This window comes from Aspergillus sydowii (genome assembly GCF_001890705.1).
Source record: "Aspergillus sydowii CBS 593.65 unplaced genomic scaffold ASPSYscaffold_2, whole genome shotgun sequence".
NCBI lineage: Eukaryota > Fungi > Ascomycota > Eurotiomycetes > Eurotiales > Aspergillaceae > Aspergillus > Aspergillus sydowii.
The window spans coordinates 3,839,363-3,855,898 of NW_024467860.1; the positions used below are offsets into that span (position 1 = coordinate 3,839,363).

Consider the following 16,536-nt stretch of genomic DNA (forward strand, 5'->3'; position numbering starts at 1 on the left):
ATTGTTGACGGCGACGGGGAGAGCTGCGCAAGGTGGTCACTTTGGGAGGCTTGGCGCCAGGTACTTCAGCGCCTGGCAGTCGATCGGAACCTTCCCCAAAGCGCCCCGCATCGTCCTCAGTCACTGGAAAGAAATACCAAGCACCAGATTTACTGCCCACTCTTCTCGACGCTCACTTCTTATTCAGTCACTGACCCGAATATACCCCGCCGGCTACATCATGGACCTGCCTCCGCTTTCTCTCGACCAGCTCTCCGCAGTCATCGCAGCTGCTCCCACACCCGCTGATCTCTATACCTCATTATCAGACTACGAAGAGCAAACTTGCCTCCTTCCAACGACAACCGCTAACACAAGGGACCTGCTGGTTGATTTTTATACCGCATTTTTCTTCTCCCACCTTCTCACCGATCAGATGTGAGTTCCTACCCATGATGACGGGACTGGCCCGATTATGGTGTTGCGGGTAACTAAAGGTACCGGAATAGTTGCGAAGCTCGTGCATTGACAAGGCGGATACCGCGAGAGCTATTGCAATATGATTCCTTACAAAATTGCTTGCTACTCTTGCGCGCCATATGGCAAAGCAAACACCCCGAAATCTACAAGGTCATCCGAGAGTTACCATGGTCCGAGCGATCACAACCACTAGTACGACGCTATGAGAGTAAGAACACACCGAATTTGCTCGGTATTTGAGCGGATATTTAAAGAACATCTAGGCTACTTCCAAGAAAAGACGTTGAAAGAAGTAAGCAATTCTTACGAGACGATACGAGCCCCAACCGCTGCACGATATCTTGGTCTCGACACAGCCGCCGCCGAAGCGGGTGATCCGGCAATTATCGAAAAGTTCACAGCCTGTGGGTGGAGATGGGATAGTCAGGCTCAGTTGTTGCACCCCAAACCAATCGTCGCTGCGCCTCCGAAAGATGATAGCCTGCAGAACGAACTCAGTCGGGTGATGGCGTTGATCAGCAACCAAGGCAGCTGAGTTATGTGTTGAGGACTTATGACTCGGCTGGGCTGAGTTTTGAAAAATGCGCCTTGAGTGTGAAGGGTGTATAGATGTTGGCAATCACGTAAACCTAGTGGTTGTCTCAAACGGGGTTTGATGCTTAGCGTCGTGGAACGATACCAATGGTCCAGTTCCAGAACAAAACAGGACTGCAAGAATAAAGGAGGCTACTGGCGTTAAGACGTAAAGAGCTGAACTTCCTGGTCATCTGGTCCAACCATAGAGTACACGTGCAAACCCAGGGTATGTACAAAATGCGGATCGGAATTCTATAATTGTGAAAAAGAAAAGAAACTCATTCCTTTCGCTCGCAATAGCACGACTCTGGGAAATTAGACCAAACAAATAATACATAATTGGGATTTACCCGATCCATCTCTAGGACCCGATGGAGGTAGCGTAACACTCGAACGGCGACGGTCGCCCCTCATTTTGTCTTTTCACTTTTCGTTTCGTACTCCAGATTTACAACTCTTTAAGCCTCACCGGCCTTCAGCTTCAGGAATGCCTCCAGGTCGAACTTGGGGTTCTCGGGATCCGTGATGACTAGAGATAGTTGGTTAGTACCTCCAGTGAAACAAGGGGTGCGCGAGGTGCTTCAGCACTCTCAGTTATTGCCACCCGCGAAGCATGGAGTGAATATTGAACATACTGCCTGTTGAGTTGGTTTCCTGAGGTTGCGTCTTCTTCTTCCATTCGGCCTTGGCCTGTTCGATTAGGCGCTCCTGACGGGCATATTCGCGATCGGCCTCGGCGCGTCTGGTGGTGGCAGTGATAGAAGATTGGTGGTAGAAACCGTAGACGAGACCAGCCACGAGAGCCGAATAACGGAGAACCTATATCGTAGGAAGAATCTCGGGTCAGTATGGAAGGGGCAATTGGGAATCAGGACGGAACTCACATTAACACCCTGAGAAGCAGCCATTGTGAGATGACCCTGGCCTGCGGATCAACAATTGCAAAAAAGAAAGCGGACTGGAGAGTTCAAAAGCCCTGGACCCAGACAAGTGATCAGTAATGACAAGCCGACAGCAGGAGACTCGGATGCGGTTGCAAGACGAAGTTCTTGTCGCGAGTTTTTCCGGCCCGGCCGAACATGCGCTTATGTCATCTTCCCCCCAATCCACGCATCAACCAACGCGGGTATACAAAGGAAGCACGAAGTAAATAATTCCCTAGAGAACAACACAACCTCTCCGCGAACCGCCATGTCGGCCGTCAATAACCAGCGGAAGGCCGAGATTCTCGCTAAAAAGGCTAAATTGGCAGAACTGAAACGCCAAAGAGAGTTACGCCAAAAGGAGTTCTCTCAGTCGCGGGCAAGTACTGGAGATGCCTCTGAGGTATGCACGGTTGCGCTGAATTTACATTGCTTACAAACCCGGGTATTGACACATGATTGATATAGGCTGTTTCACCAGTTCCAAGTCGCTCTGACAGTAGAGCTGAACTCGATGATCTGATTTCCCGCCTGGTTGACCGTCCCGGTTCTGCTACGGTGAGCGGTGCAGATGGCCTCTCGCGAAAAGGGAGCCGGCCAAATTCGGTGCTGAGCGCCAGCCAGCTCAGCGGAGACAATGCGGAGGCAATCACTTCACCGACGCGACCCCTTTCACAATCCATTGCCGTGCAAACAGTTGGGACAGAGGCGTTTGTCGCTATCCCTGAACCTCCGCAGGCCCCTGAAACCAAGCCGGAAGTCGTCACATACAATAAAGGTGTACAGACAGATGATCTACAACAGAGCGAGCGGGATTTCTCATCGTTGGACTCGGATGGTGAAGAAAATGAAGAATACAGACCCTCAAGCAAGAAACAACGAGAACGTGATGATGAAATCCGTCAGAAGATCCGCAAGGAAATCGAGGAGGAACTGCAGGCTACTGAAGAAAGCGCTCATATCGATGCTAGTGGTGACGCATCCCTACGGTATCCACTACGGAAACTTGACGATGACGAGCTGAAGGCTGTTACGTCGTCTGAGGACTTTCTAGACTTCGTGGAGCGCTCTGCAAAGGTCATTGAGCGGGCTCTGGATGAGGAATATGACGTATTGGCCGACTATGAATTAGGTGGCATGGATGCGGAACTCGAGGATGACGAAGAGCACGGCAGGAAGAAGCGAGGTATCAAGGAGGTCTGCCAATTTTGGGACGAACGATGGAGCAAGAAACGCATGATTAGCGATATCTGCTTTTCCCCCAAGGTTTGTACTTTCTCCTCCCTGTAGTTCAATCAACTGACAGACTTATGCACAAAAGTTCCCCGAGCTTGTCCTCGCATCATACACCAAGAACCCCTCCGCACCTCATGAACCAGATGGCCTTGTACAAATCTGGAACCAACACTTGCACTCCCGCCCGGAATATGTGTTTCACTCCACTTCAGATATCCTAACCGCCAAATTTTCGCCATTCCATCCTAACATCGTTGTCGGCGGCTCGTATTCCGGCCAAGTACTTCTCTGGGATACCCGCTCATCGCGCGCAGGCGGCGGTGCACCCGTCCAGAAGACTCCCCTGACTGGTGCAGGACACACCCACCCAGTCTACAGTATCTCAATCATCGGAACACAGAACGCGCATAATATCCTCACCGCGTCTACAGACGGCGTCGTCTGCGGCTGGACCGTCGACATGCTCGCGCAGCCTCAGGAGTATCTCGAGCTCTCCACCCCACCGCCATCCAAGACTGAAGACCTTGCTCCCACAACGATGTCATTCCCTCAATCAGACCCAACTTTCTTCATAGTAGGCACTGAAGAAGGCGGCATTTATCCCTGTCACCGTTACGACCGCGCTGGCGCCAAGGCAGGCACCGATCACCGCCTTGCCTACCGCGGCCACGCGGCTCCCATCATGTCAACAGCCTTCCACCCAGCCCGTGGCCCTGTTGATCTTGGAGATCTCATGCTTAGCTCCAGTTTAGACTGGAGCGTCAAACTCTGGCGTGTCCGTCCTCCGGCTGCCACTGCCCCAGCGGCCACGTCCGGAATCACAGACACTCAAGTCGTCACGCCTATCCTCGACATCAACCGAGAAGATGTCGTCTACGATGCTCGATGGTCGCCGCACCGGCCTGGTGTTTTCTCAGTCGTCGATGGCGCAGGAAACCTCGAAGTTTGGGACCTTTACACAGACACTGAAGTCCCCGCTGTACGGACCTCACCATCCAAGGGTCGTGCCGGTGTCCTCTCCCGCAGCTTGAACAAGGTCGCCTGGGAAGAGCGGGAGGGTCGTCGTCTTGCAACTGGTGGACTTGACGGCGTTGTAACCGTATTCGAGGTTGGGAGAGGATTGAGCGGTACGCCCGACGACGTTCCTTCTGAAGAGTGGACTGGCATGAAGCGACTTGTTAGTAAACTAGAACAGAAGGATAAGGACAGAGTGAACTAATGGATTGAATCTAATCATGTTGATACTCCCCTTTCCTTCGTTTTCTGTATTTAGTGTCTTGTACCGTGTGGTGTCTTTATTGAACTTACCATATACCCCTGCAGGCGCCACTTTGGATCGCATGAATGGATGTAATTTTGCAATTCTTAGGCTTACAACCCAGAAGAAATGAGAATAAATTGCGTGATAAGCTGTAATATAATACATTTCACACATGAGCTGAGGACTATGCTTGTAGCCACTACCTACTTTGAGGAATGTAAATTAGAGGCAAATCCTGTTGTTCTACTGTAGCTTATTCACGGTTATCTGAGAGCAGAGAGATATCACACTCTGGCACATTCAGTCAAAGAACCAAGCGCCAAATACAATCACAGTATATCAATATCATCAAGGCTAAAGTCGGAAAATCATCGTTGAAAACAGACAGCTCTGATGTTCGTACGCCATAATCAACTCCCCCTGTGGTATAAACAGCCTAGCTTGATTGCCGCGCACGTTTCCGGTCATACATAGCGCCCATACATACAAAAAGTCAACACGGTCTACACAAACACCTGGGCCAGTTCCTATACAATAAGATAAGCAAAATACATGCAGATTAAATGTGAGAAGGTTATTGCGAAAGGCGAATTAGTCTATCGAGCGGCCATTTGATTTTGTCCTGTGTTTCCCAGCATCGTTGCTGATTGATGGAGGGAGTTGACTGGTTTGGACGGCAAGGAGGGCGATGTGTCCCGTTTTGGGCCGTTTGATCCGAAGAGGCCGATTCGGGAAGGGGGTGATGAGTAACCAGAATTTCGGTGTGAACCGTGCGATGGCCGATGGTCGTGGGAGGTATACGCAGCTGGATGAGGTTTTCGCACATCTAAAGGAGAAGAACTGAGCGACCGAAATCCAGACCGTCGGTCTGCATCGTAATCAGGATACGCGCCTCCTGCAGTAGTTGCTGCGTTGTCTTGCTCGGCACCGTGAGGTGTATTGTTGGCGGAGGAATTCTCCGCAATAGTTGAGGCAGATCCATTCGGAGCGTTAATATCCACCATGCGCATCTGGCCCGCTGGCGTAGCGAATGCAGGTGCACGTGAATTGTCCATGATCCGGTTCTGTGGTCTGTGGGAAAGGTGTTGATGTTGATGGACGGGATGTTGCGGGTTTGCCCAAGGTGTCTGCTCAAGGAAGGCTTCCTCTGCAGAGGTATGGTAGGCGTTCGATGATATGCTCGACACCGGCGCCCGAGATACTGGTGGCTGATGTTGAGAGGCAGAAGCCCTGGTTTCAATGGAAATCTGTGTAAATAATCAGTATTGGTCTGCAAGATTCTTTTGGTTTTATTCGTATTAAGTATAACTTACGCCCATCTTTTCAAGATCCTCGTCAAGCTCCGTTGGCCGCGCAGACGAGAGTGTCGGAGCAGCTGGAAATCCGACGTATTTGGAGACGCCCGCCAGTACCGATACCTCTTGGTTGTACGCTGTTTGATGCGCAATCTGCTGAGAGCGGCGCGTTGGGAACGGAACGTAGTGTTGTGGGCTCACATCGTCGGTCTTAAAACGGTCGTGCTGGATCGAGTAAAATTGCTTGCTGATTGCGCTTGAATGTTTCTCGCGAATATCCCGAACGTGCTGGAAGTATGTGCTATGTGCCTGGGAGCGCTCGGCTTGACTTTTATTTAACAAGGATTCGAGGCGATATTGGAACAATGTGTGCTCGTAGTTGATCTTGGCGTCGCGATACCCTTTGACACATTCGAGCTGACGCAATAAGTCGGGATGCGTTGGATTTGGGCCTTTGAGCATATCTAATTCACGATTTAATTTGGATATCCTTTCGTCATAGATTCTGAAAACCCAGGTCGTCAGTAACATGGAAACTATAGAATTCAAAGAACCGAGACGGATCATACTTGTCACGGAGAGCTGCAAATTCTCGCTCTAGTAAAACCAAAGAATCTATGGCCGAAGTTCTTTTCGCTGCTGTGCATAATGCTATTAGTTATGCTCTTTTAAAAGGAATCGAGCGGGTAGCTTACATTCTTCTTCTATTTTCGCGACGGCTTCACCGTCATCAGCATCTTCTGGACGATCGGCCGCATCATCATCGCCAGGTGTATCATCAACCTCCGCACCCGTTTCAACGGCGCCACTGTCAACGTCCTCGTCGGCATCTCTAGTTTTGCGGCCCTTCCGTTTACCCTTTTTGGTTCTTTTGCCCTTCGCAGGAGCCGAAGGCAAATCAGATTCGGGAATGTCATCGACCAATGTATCATCCTCGTTCATCTTCGAGGATTCTTCAATTGGCTCGGGCGTAAGGGCCATATCGGGGGGCGGGTCACTTAGGTCACTCTTGAGGGAGCCGCGGCGCTTGTGTGGCGGGAAGTCATCATCGTCGAGGTCGGAGAGCATCTCATCCCCGGATTCAGGGCGTTTTCTTTTCTTTCCAGCGCTGTCGTATAGAGTAGAATCTTCGAGGTCCTGAGCCTCTTCAACATTATCTAGGGTACGACCATTTTTGGAGCGAAGCTTGCTTGGCGACTCATCCGCCGGATGGTCCTCATCTTCCTCGACGTCTTCATATGTGGTTGAGTGCACCAATTTGCTAGGGCTGGGACCGTAGCCACTTGCGCTCACTACAATATTTGCCCTTGTGCGGTAGTTGTTTGGGGAGTCGTCAATGCGCTCGGTTTCTGCCTCCGAGTCGTTTTCCGCGGCCATTTTTTCCGGCTTGGGGGACTCGTAGTCAGATGGCATGTTATCTAAAACGTCATCGATTTCGCTCAGACTGCTTGACCGTTCATCATCTAGAAGCGAATCCTGAAGAAGCAGGTTTTGATCGCCATTGAGGGCGGATTCGTCATTGCCGGTCGGGGCACCAACCGCCGTGGCTTCTCTGCTCTCTGCCACCTCCATATAGAAGAGACTCTGTTATGTTTGTGCGACGATGGATCAACGAAGGAGAGAAAAAAAGTGAAGATACGTGGATGTTTGGCGGAGGCGTGTCGAAGGCGCTTGTGGGGAGATGAAGGTGGGAGGGAGGGAAGATCGTAACGCGCAGGTATAACCTAGATCGAACGAGATGAAAATGTCAGAAGGAGGGTCATTTTCAAAGCGAAGCTTCAAATAAGCCGGCCATGAGTACTGCAGTGAAGCGAAAAGGAGGAGCAAAGAGGAGGTGGTGGAGGAGATCCCAGAAGGCGGTGCGGAGATTGATCACACCCCAGAATGTTCATCATCAGACAGGGCCTGCGCCAGCCAACCACGACATCAAAAGCGTTCAATACATGGGAACAATAATTCGTTGAAATGCCGCGGAGATAATTCATAGCAAGAAGGATATAATTGTAGAGCTTGTTCACATACCATTCGACAATGCGCTAACAGTAAACCCGTGGTGTACCCAGCTTGCCGCGACACTGGGAACGACACTATTCACCACCACGGTCGCTGAGGGAAAGCACAAGCACACAGAACCAAACCAGAGCGTCTAACACTGTATATATATGTAATTAGATATGCAGCGGGCTTGACGATTAAAAGACTCGAATAATTCGCGAGCACGGAGGGCCGATCGTAGTAAGGATGGGGACTTTCAGGAAGCGGGCAGTACGACAGCGCAGCGCAGCGGGAGAATGGGCCGCATGGAAGTCGAGGTGGTTTGACGTCAAGGTCAAAGGGGTGGCCGGAAAGCAACAGGGCGAGCAAACTATGGGTGTAGTTTAGTTGAGAGACAGGGCTAAGCAGGGTGAGTCTGCAAACAAAAGGGAGCTGCTCTCTGGGGCAGATTTGGAGGAGTGAGGAGGACGAAGACGAGGAGCCCAAGGAACCGAGCTGATCGCGAGTGACCGCAGCAAAATTACAGGACCGCGTATTGTCACCGTTCCTTTCTGCCGGCCGTACCATTTCGTCGCAAATTGGGGGTGTTCACCGCCCGGGAATCCAACATTGCAACCGTCGCGCTTGAGCTGGGTGAGTTTGCACCGAAGTCTAATTATCTTAGGATAACTTATGCCACAGGCAGAATTCGTTAAATTACCCTTCTTTCGGCGTGATTTAACCTCATCGCCTGAGCTGCAGTTGCTGAATTTGAGTCCTCATGAAGGCGGTGTATCATGTGGCTCGATCGACGGCTGCCGAGGACAAAAGCGGTAGAGAAAAAAAAGACGGAGAAAAGAATAATTTTCTAGTATAGCTGGCGCAGAGAACAGCGCCGGGAATTTTTCTTGTTTATCCGTTGTTCAAAGTCGGCTTCTGAAAGCCTATTTATTGATATTGTTCAACATGGGCAAGAAATCAAAGGCCCAAGGGGAAACTCCTGCGGTGTCCAGCACAGGTTCCTCGCTGCCATTCTTAGGCGGAAATGCGTCCGTGGATCCCTCATTGGCTTCATTGTTTGAGCAGAGTGTGCGTATTTGACTTCCATCTGACCTACTGAAGTTTTAGGACCTTTCGGTGACATGTATCTGACCCTTTTAATTAGGCTGGGCCAGTAAAAGTTCCAGAAGTACCTCGCCTAGGTGCTGCGCCGGGTACTGAAAAGAAAAAGAAGCTCGAAGACAACGACGCTGAGGAGGAATCGTCTGAGCAGGATGACGGCCCAGCTTCCGAAGATGAGCCCATGGAAGATGCATCACTCTCCGCGGTTGGTACGCTTGAAGGTGCTGTACAGGCGGTCTCCGAGCCCCCAAGTCGGAAAAGGAAGCGGGCTACCGCAGATGACCTTGAAGATTCGTATATGCGTCGCTTAGCAGCAGAGGAACAGAAGGAACAGAAGAAGCGCCGATCAGAACATCTAAATGTTACCGAAGAGGACGAAAGCAGTGAGAATGAAGACTCTCAAGCCGAAGAAGCCGAGTCGGAGGAGGATGAGGACGAGGATATCCCTAAACACGAAGCTTTAACTGGCGACGGCGAAGACAATGACAAAGATGAACTATCCAAGTCTAATCGCACCGTCTTTCTGGGAAATGTTTCCACAAAGGCAATCACCTCGAAGTCGGCGAAGAAAGAATTAATGAAGCACCTTTCGTCATTCCTCTCGGCTCTTCCCGAGTCCACTGGACCTCACAAAATCGACTCGTTACGCTTCCGGTCTACTGCTTTTACCAGTGGCGGCAAGATACCCAAGCGCGCTGCGTTTGCTAAGCAGGAGATCCATGATGATACCACGCCCAGCACTAATGCGTACGTTATCTATAGCACACCACAGGCCGCGAACAAAGCATCTGCAGCACTGAATGGCACAACTGTGCTGGATCGACACCTGCGTGTCGATAGTGTAGCTCATCCCTCCAAGGTCGACCATAAGCGGTGCGTTTTTGTCGGCAATCTTGATTTTATCGACAATGAAACTAGCACCGACGAGGGAGAGAATAAGAAGAAGAAGAACAGGGCGCCAGCTGACGTGGAGGAAGGCCTTTGGCGTACATTCAATGCTCACACCAAAGGGTCAAAGAGTGGTCCCCCCGGTCGAGGCAATGTTGAGTCAGTGCGGGTAGTTCGTGATCGGTCCACCCGTGTTGGAAAGGGATTTGCCTATGTTCAATTTTATGATCAAAACTGTGTCGAGGAGGCCCTCCTACTAAATGAGAAAAGATACCCACCGATGTTACCGCGGAAGCTGCGCGTGGTGAGAGCAAAGAAGATTTCAAAGAAGCCTGAAGAGAAAAACGCCTCGTCCAAGTCATTAGCGGAGGCGGACAGAACACTACATGGCCGTGCCGGAAGGTTGCTCGGAAGGTCAAGTGAGGCCAGGCTGAAGGCCGCCGGCAAGAAGTCTATCTCGCAGAACTCTCTGGTCTTTGAAGGCAACCGCGCAACGGCAGATGGGTCGTCTCGCATTCGTGTGCGGACGAAAAGCCGTGGGTCCAAGGCCAAAAAGGATAGTCGAAGCAAAAAGCGTGCCGCGGCCTATAAAGCTGCCGGGGGCAAGAAAGCGCAAATAGGAAAATAGGGGTCGTTGATCTGATTTAGTAACTGTATATCTATATGATCAGCAAGAAGGATATCAAATGGATTCTTATTAGAGCGATTATATCAATTTCCATCGCACTCTCCGTCATGTTCAGTATGAGTATTCTCGTATCATTATTGTATTGTTTTGAGACTCGCAGCAACATGACGTCATCAGGTTCAGGATAAACACGATCAGTGAAGGCCGCATTGTTTCTAAAACCAAAAGATTATCGAAGTTTCGCTAACCTACTTCTCCTGTAACTTTTTCCCCCATTGTTTGCATCACAGCTTTCGTTAATTGGAAGAACCCGCCAACAAGTCCCAACTTTGAGGCAGCTGCTTCAACTACTAGAAACGCGGGGCAGTGGAGCCAACCTGGTCTACTCCGTATACGAGCCCAGAGTAAGACGACGAAAAAGGGAAAATAGCTACCTAGCTCTCAGCCTTTCAACAATTACCAAGGTAAATCTCCAGTTCAATTCATCAGGGACCTTGGGAAAGCATTCTAGGTTGTTCCCTATTGTGCTTTAAATTAAACTGTGCAGTGACACAAAGCATAAAGGGGGTTGCCTGGAAGCTTACGGCAGAACTCAAGGTGTATTATCAAGAGAGTTTTGCAACATTGCCCATTTGATATTTAGTTATTCAGCTCCTCCGAAAACCACCATCTGTCATCTTGAAATCACCTCCTCGGCTAGACAATGCTCCCTCATATCAACCCCCGGCGCTTCACTCCTCGAGTAGGAGTACCAGATCAGGGCAATCAACCACCAGGTGATGAGCAAACAGACGACAAAGAAGCTGAGAACCAGTTCTATCCAGGCATCTTTGATGTTTTGAAAGTCCGACATATTTTGCTCTGGAAGATAAAGTCGGACGGACTTCCAGCAGAGGTTGTGGATTTGATTATAGACGCCGCCGAGTACTGGCCTTCGAGCGAAGTTGCGCTGCAGCGGAGAATAACAATCCAAAAGGATGTGGACCAGGCGGTGTTATCTACGAGTCCTTTATGTTTCGATGAGAAGGTAAAGTGGCGCTTCAAGTTCCGTTTTCCTCCCGTGCTGGGCTACTATCTAATCAGACATATACAGACTCTAGACACAGCTTCGCCCCAGATACTTCCACATAGGACTATTCACCCATGTCGTAAAATAGTCTTCACAATTCTGTCTCACGATCAGGGTGGCTACCCTGACGGTGCCCCAGATTCGTACCACGGGTCATTCACATGGTTTGATGCAGAGGTGATCCACAAAGCACACGAACCGTCACAGAGAGATGGCATACACCAGCGAATGAATCCCATTGATATGAGCCCTAAGCATTACGCGCCTAATGATCCCTTGCTCCTTCCTAGAGATAACGCACTGCAGCGCAACCGTGCTCGAAGGCGATCCGCGAAACGACATACAGTCGTCTGGCACCATCTTGACAACACTGCAGCCGATTCTCCGGAGGCGGAGGACGTTGACCGTGATTCAGGACGAGGACGGGATACGCTAGACGGAAGGCAGGTCCGTGAAATGGAGCTTGGGGACTCGATAGTGGTATGGGCACGAGCTCGTTTCCCAGGGTGGAAGAATTATGTGGATAGTTTAACAGTACGGGTGTTCTGGGCGATATAGGGTCTGCAGATTAGTAGCGCATTAGGTGATAGAATACGAACCCACTCATATCAGTGACTAGACATAATCATTTGTCTCTCAGCTGCTCCATCCAGTAGCCTGTCCATTGCACTGGCGTATCTAGCAATGCCATCATTTATGCCTGAGGCAACGAAAGCACGCAATTTCGCCAAGACCTAGCTTGGGCCTCACTCCGGCCCATATTAAAAGGACAGGCTGCGCTCATGTCTTTGGAACAGGAGTTTTCTCTCTTTTTTCTCCAGACTATGCTCTGCCAGTCGCCTAAGTTGGTCGGAAGTGGCTGATTCAGTTCTTTCCAACAAGAATGGCTCCTATCTCCCACCCTTTGCTGCCCAGCACCCTCGCTCAACCCTGAACTCGATAACGATGTGACCGCCGAGGGCAACCGGCCAGAGAAAGTCGCCCGAGACCGAGAGGGGGAACGAGACGTGGGGCTGCTTGCGCAACAGCGGCCATAGTGATCGTGCTTGCCCTGCCTTTGCCGTTTTGAGTGCACAATTCGGCGAATCACACTCTTCTTGCTCACTGTGTGAGGCATAAACACGAGAACGAACAAACAACAGCAGGTATCTTCGCTGAGAGGCCTGACCGCCGTCAACCGAGCTCTCGCCCGAGAAGCGATTCTGGCCGCCAAACGACGCCGCATCGTCATTCCCTTGTCCTCGCTGCGTCCCGTGTGGTCCTCAGTGGCCTTTGCGAGTCTGCGACCCCTCTTATCGGCCCATATTTGGAGAATGCGCTCCGCTGGTCTCCCACCCCGTGATTGATTATGCTGGCGACGTGTTTCACTTCTGGGCTGCACTCCCCGTCATAAAAGCCCGCCTTTCCCCCCTCGGTCGTTCTTTGAGTTCTGGAAATTCATTTTGAGGTTCTGGCTTTCTCTGCGCAATTTCACGTAGAATTCGCTTGATTGTTCTCGTCCAATATCAGAATCTTTGGAATTCCCCCTTGTCTGGACTACCTCCGATAACGCCGCTTGTACAACGATGTTAGGTCCCCCACAGAGATGCGCCGCTGTTGTCGTCGGAGCCGGTCCGGCTGGGCTGGCTGTCGTGGGGACTCTGCTTGAGAAGCAACTCGGAAACATAGTCTGGGTCGACCCTTGTTTCCAGGGCGGCCGTGTAAATCGGAAATATCGTGAAGTCCCAAGGTGAGTGCTTCCCAAGTCTGACAGCTGGCACTTGCCAACGTCGGATGAGGAGCGCTCCTAGCTGACGTAGTTTTGGAACCAAATCAGCAACACCAAAGTGGCATTGTTTCAAGCGTTTGCAACCGCAGTACAGCCATTTCGGTCTGTTATCAATGGCACTCGTATTCCCAATGCTTTCACCACCATGGCTAAGCTCGATCAAGACAAACCCTGCCATCTCCATCATGCGGCAGATGTCGTTCGAGCTTTGACCGATGGAATCGTAAAGATGGAGCAGGTGCATACCTGCCGCGGCCATGTCACCTCTGCCAATCTAGACTACGTTAGTTGAGCCTCACGAGACCGTCCTGTGTAGCGGATGGGAAGACCTCAATTTTAGCGGTACTAACGTGCTCTACCTTGACCTCTTTAGACACGTTCGTGGACTGTGCGCATTCGGGAGGCCGATTCTGTCGGTGAAGTTGAAGTCACGGCGTCTCGTTTAATCCTCTGCACTGGGTCGTCGCCAACGGAAGTCCCTATCCCAGTCCAAAAAGGCACTGTACCCAGACTCGACCTAGATTTAGTCCTGAAACCTAGTGGGCTGGCCTCGACTCTTCCTCAAAGCTCCCCTTGCACCGTTGCAGTAATTGGTGCTTCACATAGTGCCATTCTGGCCTTGCTCAATCTCTTCGACTTGGCTCGCACTTCCCATCCCCAGCTTCGCATCAAATGGTTCACCCGCCATCCTCTTCGGTATGCAGAATACATGGACGGCTGGATCCTCCGAGACAACACTGGCCTTAAAGGCCGTGCAGCTGATTTCGCCCGTCAACAGCTGGAGGACAATGTACTTGCTACTTCCGAAGCGGGCCGGTTCATCACCAAGATCAACTGTGCTGGCGGTCAAAGCAAAGAAGCGGCACAGTATGAACGCCATCTCCCATCATGCACATACCTCACCCAAGCCATCGGGTATACCCGCGACCCGCTCCCGGAGCTATCCATTGACAGGTCGTCCCTCCTGTCCGAAGACGTCAAATGGGATTCGAGTTTTGGTGGCTTCACAGACCGCAGTGGTGCAATTATTCCTGGCCTTCACGGTGCGGGCATTGCGTTCCCCGAGCGTGTCGTCGACCCCTACGGTAATGTAGAGCATGCCGTGGGGTTCTTCAAGTTCATGAAGTTCCTTAAGCGAGTTTCCCCACAATGGGTATAATGAGTTCATGACCCTATATTGTCTTTCTTTGTTGTTACGTCATGCGAATGAGCGTTTCATACCCCGGTACAAGCCAAAGATGGCTTCCTATGTGTCACGACCCTAATCTTCGAATCGATATTTTTACCATCGCCGCTGGATAGGCGATGACTAGACGGGGTGAATGCAATCAGTTATTATAAGTGCTCATAATTAACATTTCTTTACAAATGCAGTGGTAGTCAATCAATGGCGCCAAACGTAGCCTAACGTTGATTTCAACTTTCTAATCAACCCTCCCGTTAAGCTACACCCAGACCGAGCCACCGGGCACCATTGAACAAGACAGCAGGTCCCCTGCTAAGACACCGGGTACTCATACCAACCGACAAACCTGCGGCAAACCGTAACCAAGGCAATAATAGCACAGTGTGAGTTTCACTCCCGCACAACCACATGGCATGGGAGCATTGAAACCTTAACCCTTTCTTAATATCCATAGTAAAGAAAAAATAAAATAAAAATGCCAGATATACCAATTCCAGCAAGGCTGCAAGCGCGATGGCCAAGAACTGGTCTGTTCGTACCTCGTGTTTCACTCTGAAGCGCCTAGGACTATAGGTACAGTAGGAAGGATCACGAAACAATCTGGGGTGAGCACGCCACCTTCGTATTAACCCGGTTACCCTACGATGATCTGCGGAGCTTAAACTTGAGTCAAATTTGATGGAAAAGGGACCCTGGGACAATGGTTTCATCCCAAGAGGTTATTGTACGCGTTTGAGGTCTTGCATGTTGCCGAGCCTGGGGTCCGTTGCACAGCAGCCCAACGCGCTAAACTCAGCACCGAGGCCTACGTAGTCAGTACCACCTTACTACTAACTAGTGAAATACCTGCTAGGTTAGTATTTCCGATTCCCTTCCTATGTGTGATCTGATGGTAACCAGCTGACAAGGGCCAAAATGACGTCGCATACTCATTCTCGAATACATATATACATAATGCATGCCGGACAAAGCCTAAACCCAAACAAAACAAAGAGATAATATGCTCGGGTAGTTTAAATCAAATCAAGTTGCCGCAGTTTCACCCACGACGATAAAGAAATCGTATCCAATCGCTTCTAGACGAAGAGAACCAATACCATTACAGTCCATGCACATTTGTACATCAACAGACGAAGGGTAAAAGAAAGAATATAAAAGTCCCCAAAGGACAAACGTGAGAAAGTGATGTTTCATAGTGCTTGCCGCAAAGCAAGACTACAGTTGATGAGAAACTACTCATGGCGCACCAGCCATCTTAAACAAGAGCAGCAACACCCAGGGCAAATGCCAATAGGCCACCGGACACGCGGTTGGCCATGCCTGCGTTGTCACCGTCGTCAACCGACGGAACAGAAGACGAAGGGCTGCTGCTGGGGGACTCGCTGGCCTCGGCGCTGGAAGATGAAGACTCAGTAGTGGTGGTGCTGGTGGGCGACTCGCTAGGGGATTCAGAAGAAGTGCTTGTCGGAGTCGGGGATGCGCTGGAAGAAGATTCAGTAGTCGTAGACGTAGAGGTGGTGGTTGTCATGGAGGTGTCGGTGCTAGTGCTGGAGGTCTCTGTGGTGGTAGTCTCCGAGGTTGTTGTTGCAGACTCAGACGCGGTAGTGGCAGCCTCAGCACCTTGGACAGAGAATTGAGGAAGATAGTTAGTGGCATCCGGGTTTGAGTCACTGATGATCTCGACAGTGTAATCCCCGTGGTCAGCGATGTCCTTCGGGACACTCCACGTGTAGCTTCCCGAGTTGGCAATGTTCGCTAGGTTTGGTCAGCACACATCCATCAAAAATGGCGCAAGTAGATATCGAAGAGAACTCACAGGCAATAGTAGTACCAGTAGTGGAGTCGAATGTATCACCCCGCTGAAGCTTGAGAGACACAGTTCCCTCAGTGGAAGGAGCCCACGTCAGGGTAGTCGACTCGCCAGCAGTGAATTCATAACCATCCTTGGGGATGTTGAAGGCATTCTCACGCGCAGCGGCGAGAGTGGCAATAGCACCGAGGGCAAGGAAGAACACGGAACGCATTGTGAAGGTGTATTATAGTCTCTATACGAGGAAGCTATAAAGTGTCTGAGATGCCGCGGAGCCAAGTGGACTGGGCAATTCGTATTGTATAACGAGATGCGGGGATTAAAAGGTAAAGTGAATTAAG

At 50.6% G+C, this 16,536-nt stretch overlaps 10 protein-coding genes across 10 annotated transcripts; 5 read left to right on the top strand and 5 right to left on the bottom strand.

Annotated features, from left to right (window-relative positions):
• Nucleotides 1-220: 220 nt before the first annotated feature.
• On the top strand, nt 221-994 carry ASPSYDRAFT_144796 (CSN8/PSMD8/EIF3K family protein; the record flags this gene model as incomplete). Its single annotated transcript, XM_040841467.1, has 3 exons — nt 221-417; nt 489-667; nt 723-994. 3 exons carry the CDS (start codon nt 221-223, stop codon nt 992-994), a joined length of 648 nt encoding a protein of 215 aa, XP_040706984.1.
• A 499-nt stretch (nt 995-1,493) lies between these two features.
• On the bottom strand, nt 1,494-1,943 carry ASPSYDRAFT_86823 (ATP synthase subunit e; the record flags this gene model as incomplete). Its single annotated transcript, XM_040851729.1, has 3 exons — nt 1,494-1,564; nt 1,671-1,854; nt 1,920-1,943. 3 exons carry the CDS (start codon nt 1,941-1,943, stop codon nt 1,494-1,496), a joined length of 279 nt encoding a protein of 92 aa, XP_040706985.1.
• Nucleotides 1,944-2,174: 231 nt separating this feature from the next.
• ASPSYDRAFT_41941 (putative dynein intermediate chain) lies at nt 2,175-4,630 on the top strand. The gene is made up of 3 exons (XM_040846369.1): nt 2,175-2,361; nt 2,427-3,224; nt 3,280-4,630. Exons 1-3 carry the CDS (start codon nt 2,227-2,229, stop codon nt 4,411-4,413), a joined length of 2,067 nt encoding a protein of 688 aa, XP_040706986.1. The 5' UTR covers nt 2,175-2,226; the 3' UTR covers nt 4,414-4,630.
• A 421-nt stretch (nt 4,631-5,051) lies between these two features.
• Nucleotides 5,052-7,322, bottom strand: ASPSYDRAFT_143599 (uncharacterized protein; the record flags this gene model as incomplete). The annotated part of the gene is made up of 4 exons (XM_040841354.1): nt 5,052-5,702; nt 5,769-6,255; nt 6,320-6,386; nt 6,446-7,322. 4 exons carry the CDS (start codon nt 7,320-7,322, stop codon nt 5,052-5,054), a joined length of 2,082 nt encoding a protein of 693 aa, XP_040706987.1.
• Nucleotides 7,323-7,432: 110 nt separating this feature from the next.
• ASPSYDRAFT_698076 (uncharacterized protein) lies at nt 7,433-8,420 on the bottom strand. Its single transcript, XM_040850487.1, has 2 exons — nt 7,773-8,420; nt 7,433-7,474 (listed from the first exon to the last, which is right to left on the bottom strand). The coding sequence occupies exon 1, from the start codon at nt 8,310-8,312 to the stop codon at nt 7,842-7,844; it is 471 nt and encodes a 156-aa protein (XP_040706988.1). The 5' UTR covers nt 8,313-8,420; the 3' UTR covers nt 7,433-7,474; nt 7,773-7,841.
• Nucleotides 8,421-8,690: 270 nt separating this feature from the next.
• nop12 (rRNA-processing protein NOP12) lies at nt 8,691-10,362 on the top strand (the record flags this gene model as incomplete). Its single annotated transcript, XM_040841348.1, has 2 exons — nt 8,691-8,813; nt 8,890-10,362. 2 exons carry the CDS (start codon nt 8,691-8,693, stop codon nt 10,360-10,362), a joined length of 1,596 nt encoding a protein of 531 aa, XP_040706989.1.
• Nucleotides 10,363-11,065: 703 nt separating this feature from the next.
• ASPSYDRAFT_144294 (uncharacterized protein) lies at nt 11,066-11,989 on the top strand (the record flags this gene model as incomplete). The annotated part of the gene is made up of 2 exons (XM_040841419.1): nt 11,066-11,389; nt 11,456-11,989. 2 exons carry the CDS (start codon nt 11,066-11,068, stop codon nt 11,987-11,989), a joined length of 858 nt encoding a protein of 285 aa, XP_040706990.1.
• Nucleotides 11,990-12,996: 1,007 nt separating this feature from the next.
• On the top strand, nt 12,997-14,358 carry ASPSYDRAFT_146031 (uncharacterized protein; the record flags this gene model as incomplete). Its single annotated transcript, XM_040841582.1, has 3 exons — nt 12,997-13,160; nt 13,248-13,482; nt 13,573-14,358. The coding sequence occupies 3 exons, from the start codon at nt 12,997-12,999 to the stop codon at nt 14,356-14,358; spliced, it is 1,185 nt and encodes a 394-aa protein (XP_040706991.1).
• A 140-nt stretch (nt 14,359-14,498) lies between these two features.
• On the bottom strand, nt 14,499-15,407 carry ASPSYDRAFT_698070 (uncharacterized protein). Its single transcript, XM_040850486.1, has one exon. The coding sequence runs from the start codon at nt 15,093-15,095 to the stop codon at nt 14,640-14,642; it is 456 nt and encodes a 151-aa protein (XP_040706992.1). The 5' UTR covers nt 15,096-15,407; the 3' UTR covers nt 14,499-14,639.
• Nucleotides 15,408-15,640: 233 nt separating this feature from the next.
• On the bottom strand, nt 15,641-16,409 carry ASPSYDRAFT_86829 (GPI anchored serine-threonine rich family protein; the record flags this gene model as incomplete). The annotated part of the gene is made up of 2 exons (XM_040851730.1): nt 15,641-16,140; nt 16,202-16,409. 2 exons carry the CDS (start codon nt 16,407-16,409, stop codon nt 15,641-15,643), a joined length of 708 nt encoding a protein of 235 aa, XP_040706993.1.
• Nucleotides 16,410-16,536: the final 127 nt, after the last annotated feature.

Excerpts from the sequence above, each read along its gene's own strand:
- ASPSYDRAFT_698070 (XM_040850486.1), bottom strand. The coding sequence starts at position 15,095 with ATGAAACCATTGTCCCAGGGTCCCTTTTCCATCAAATTTGACTCAAGT.
- ASPSYDRAFT_698076 (XM_040850487.1), bottom strand. The coding sequence starts at position 8,312 with ATGGTACGGCCGGCAGAAAGGAACGGTGACAATACGCGGTCCTGTAAT.
- ASPSYDRAFT_41941 (XM_040846369.1), top strand. The coding sequence starts at position 2,227 with ATGTCGGCCGTCAATAACCAGCGGAAGGCCGAGATTCTCGCTAAAAAG. Across the intron at positions 2,362-2,426 it reads GTACTGGAGATGCCTCTGAG|GCTGTTTCACCAGTTCCAAG; the intron begins GTATGCACGGTT and ends TGATTGATATAG. Across the intron at positions 3,225-3,279 it reads ATATCTGCTTTTCCCCCAAG|TTCCCCGAGCTTGTCCTCGC; the intron begins GTTTGTACTTTC and ends TATGCACAAAAG.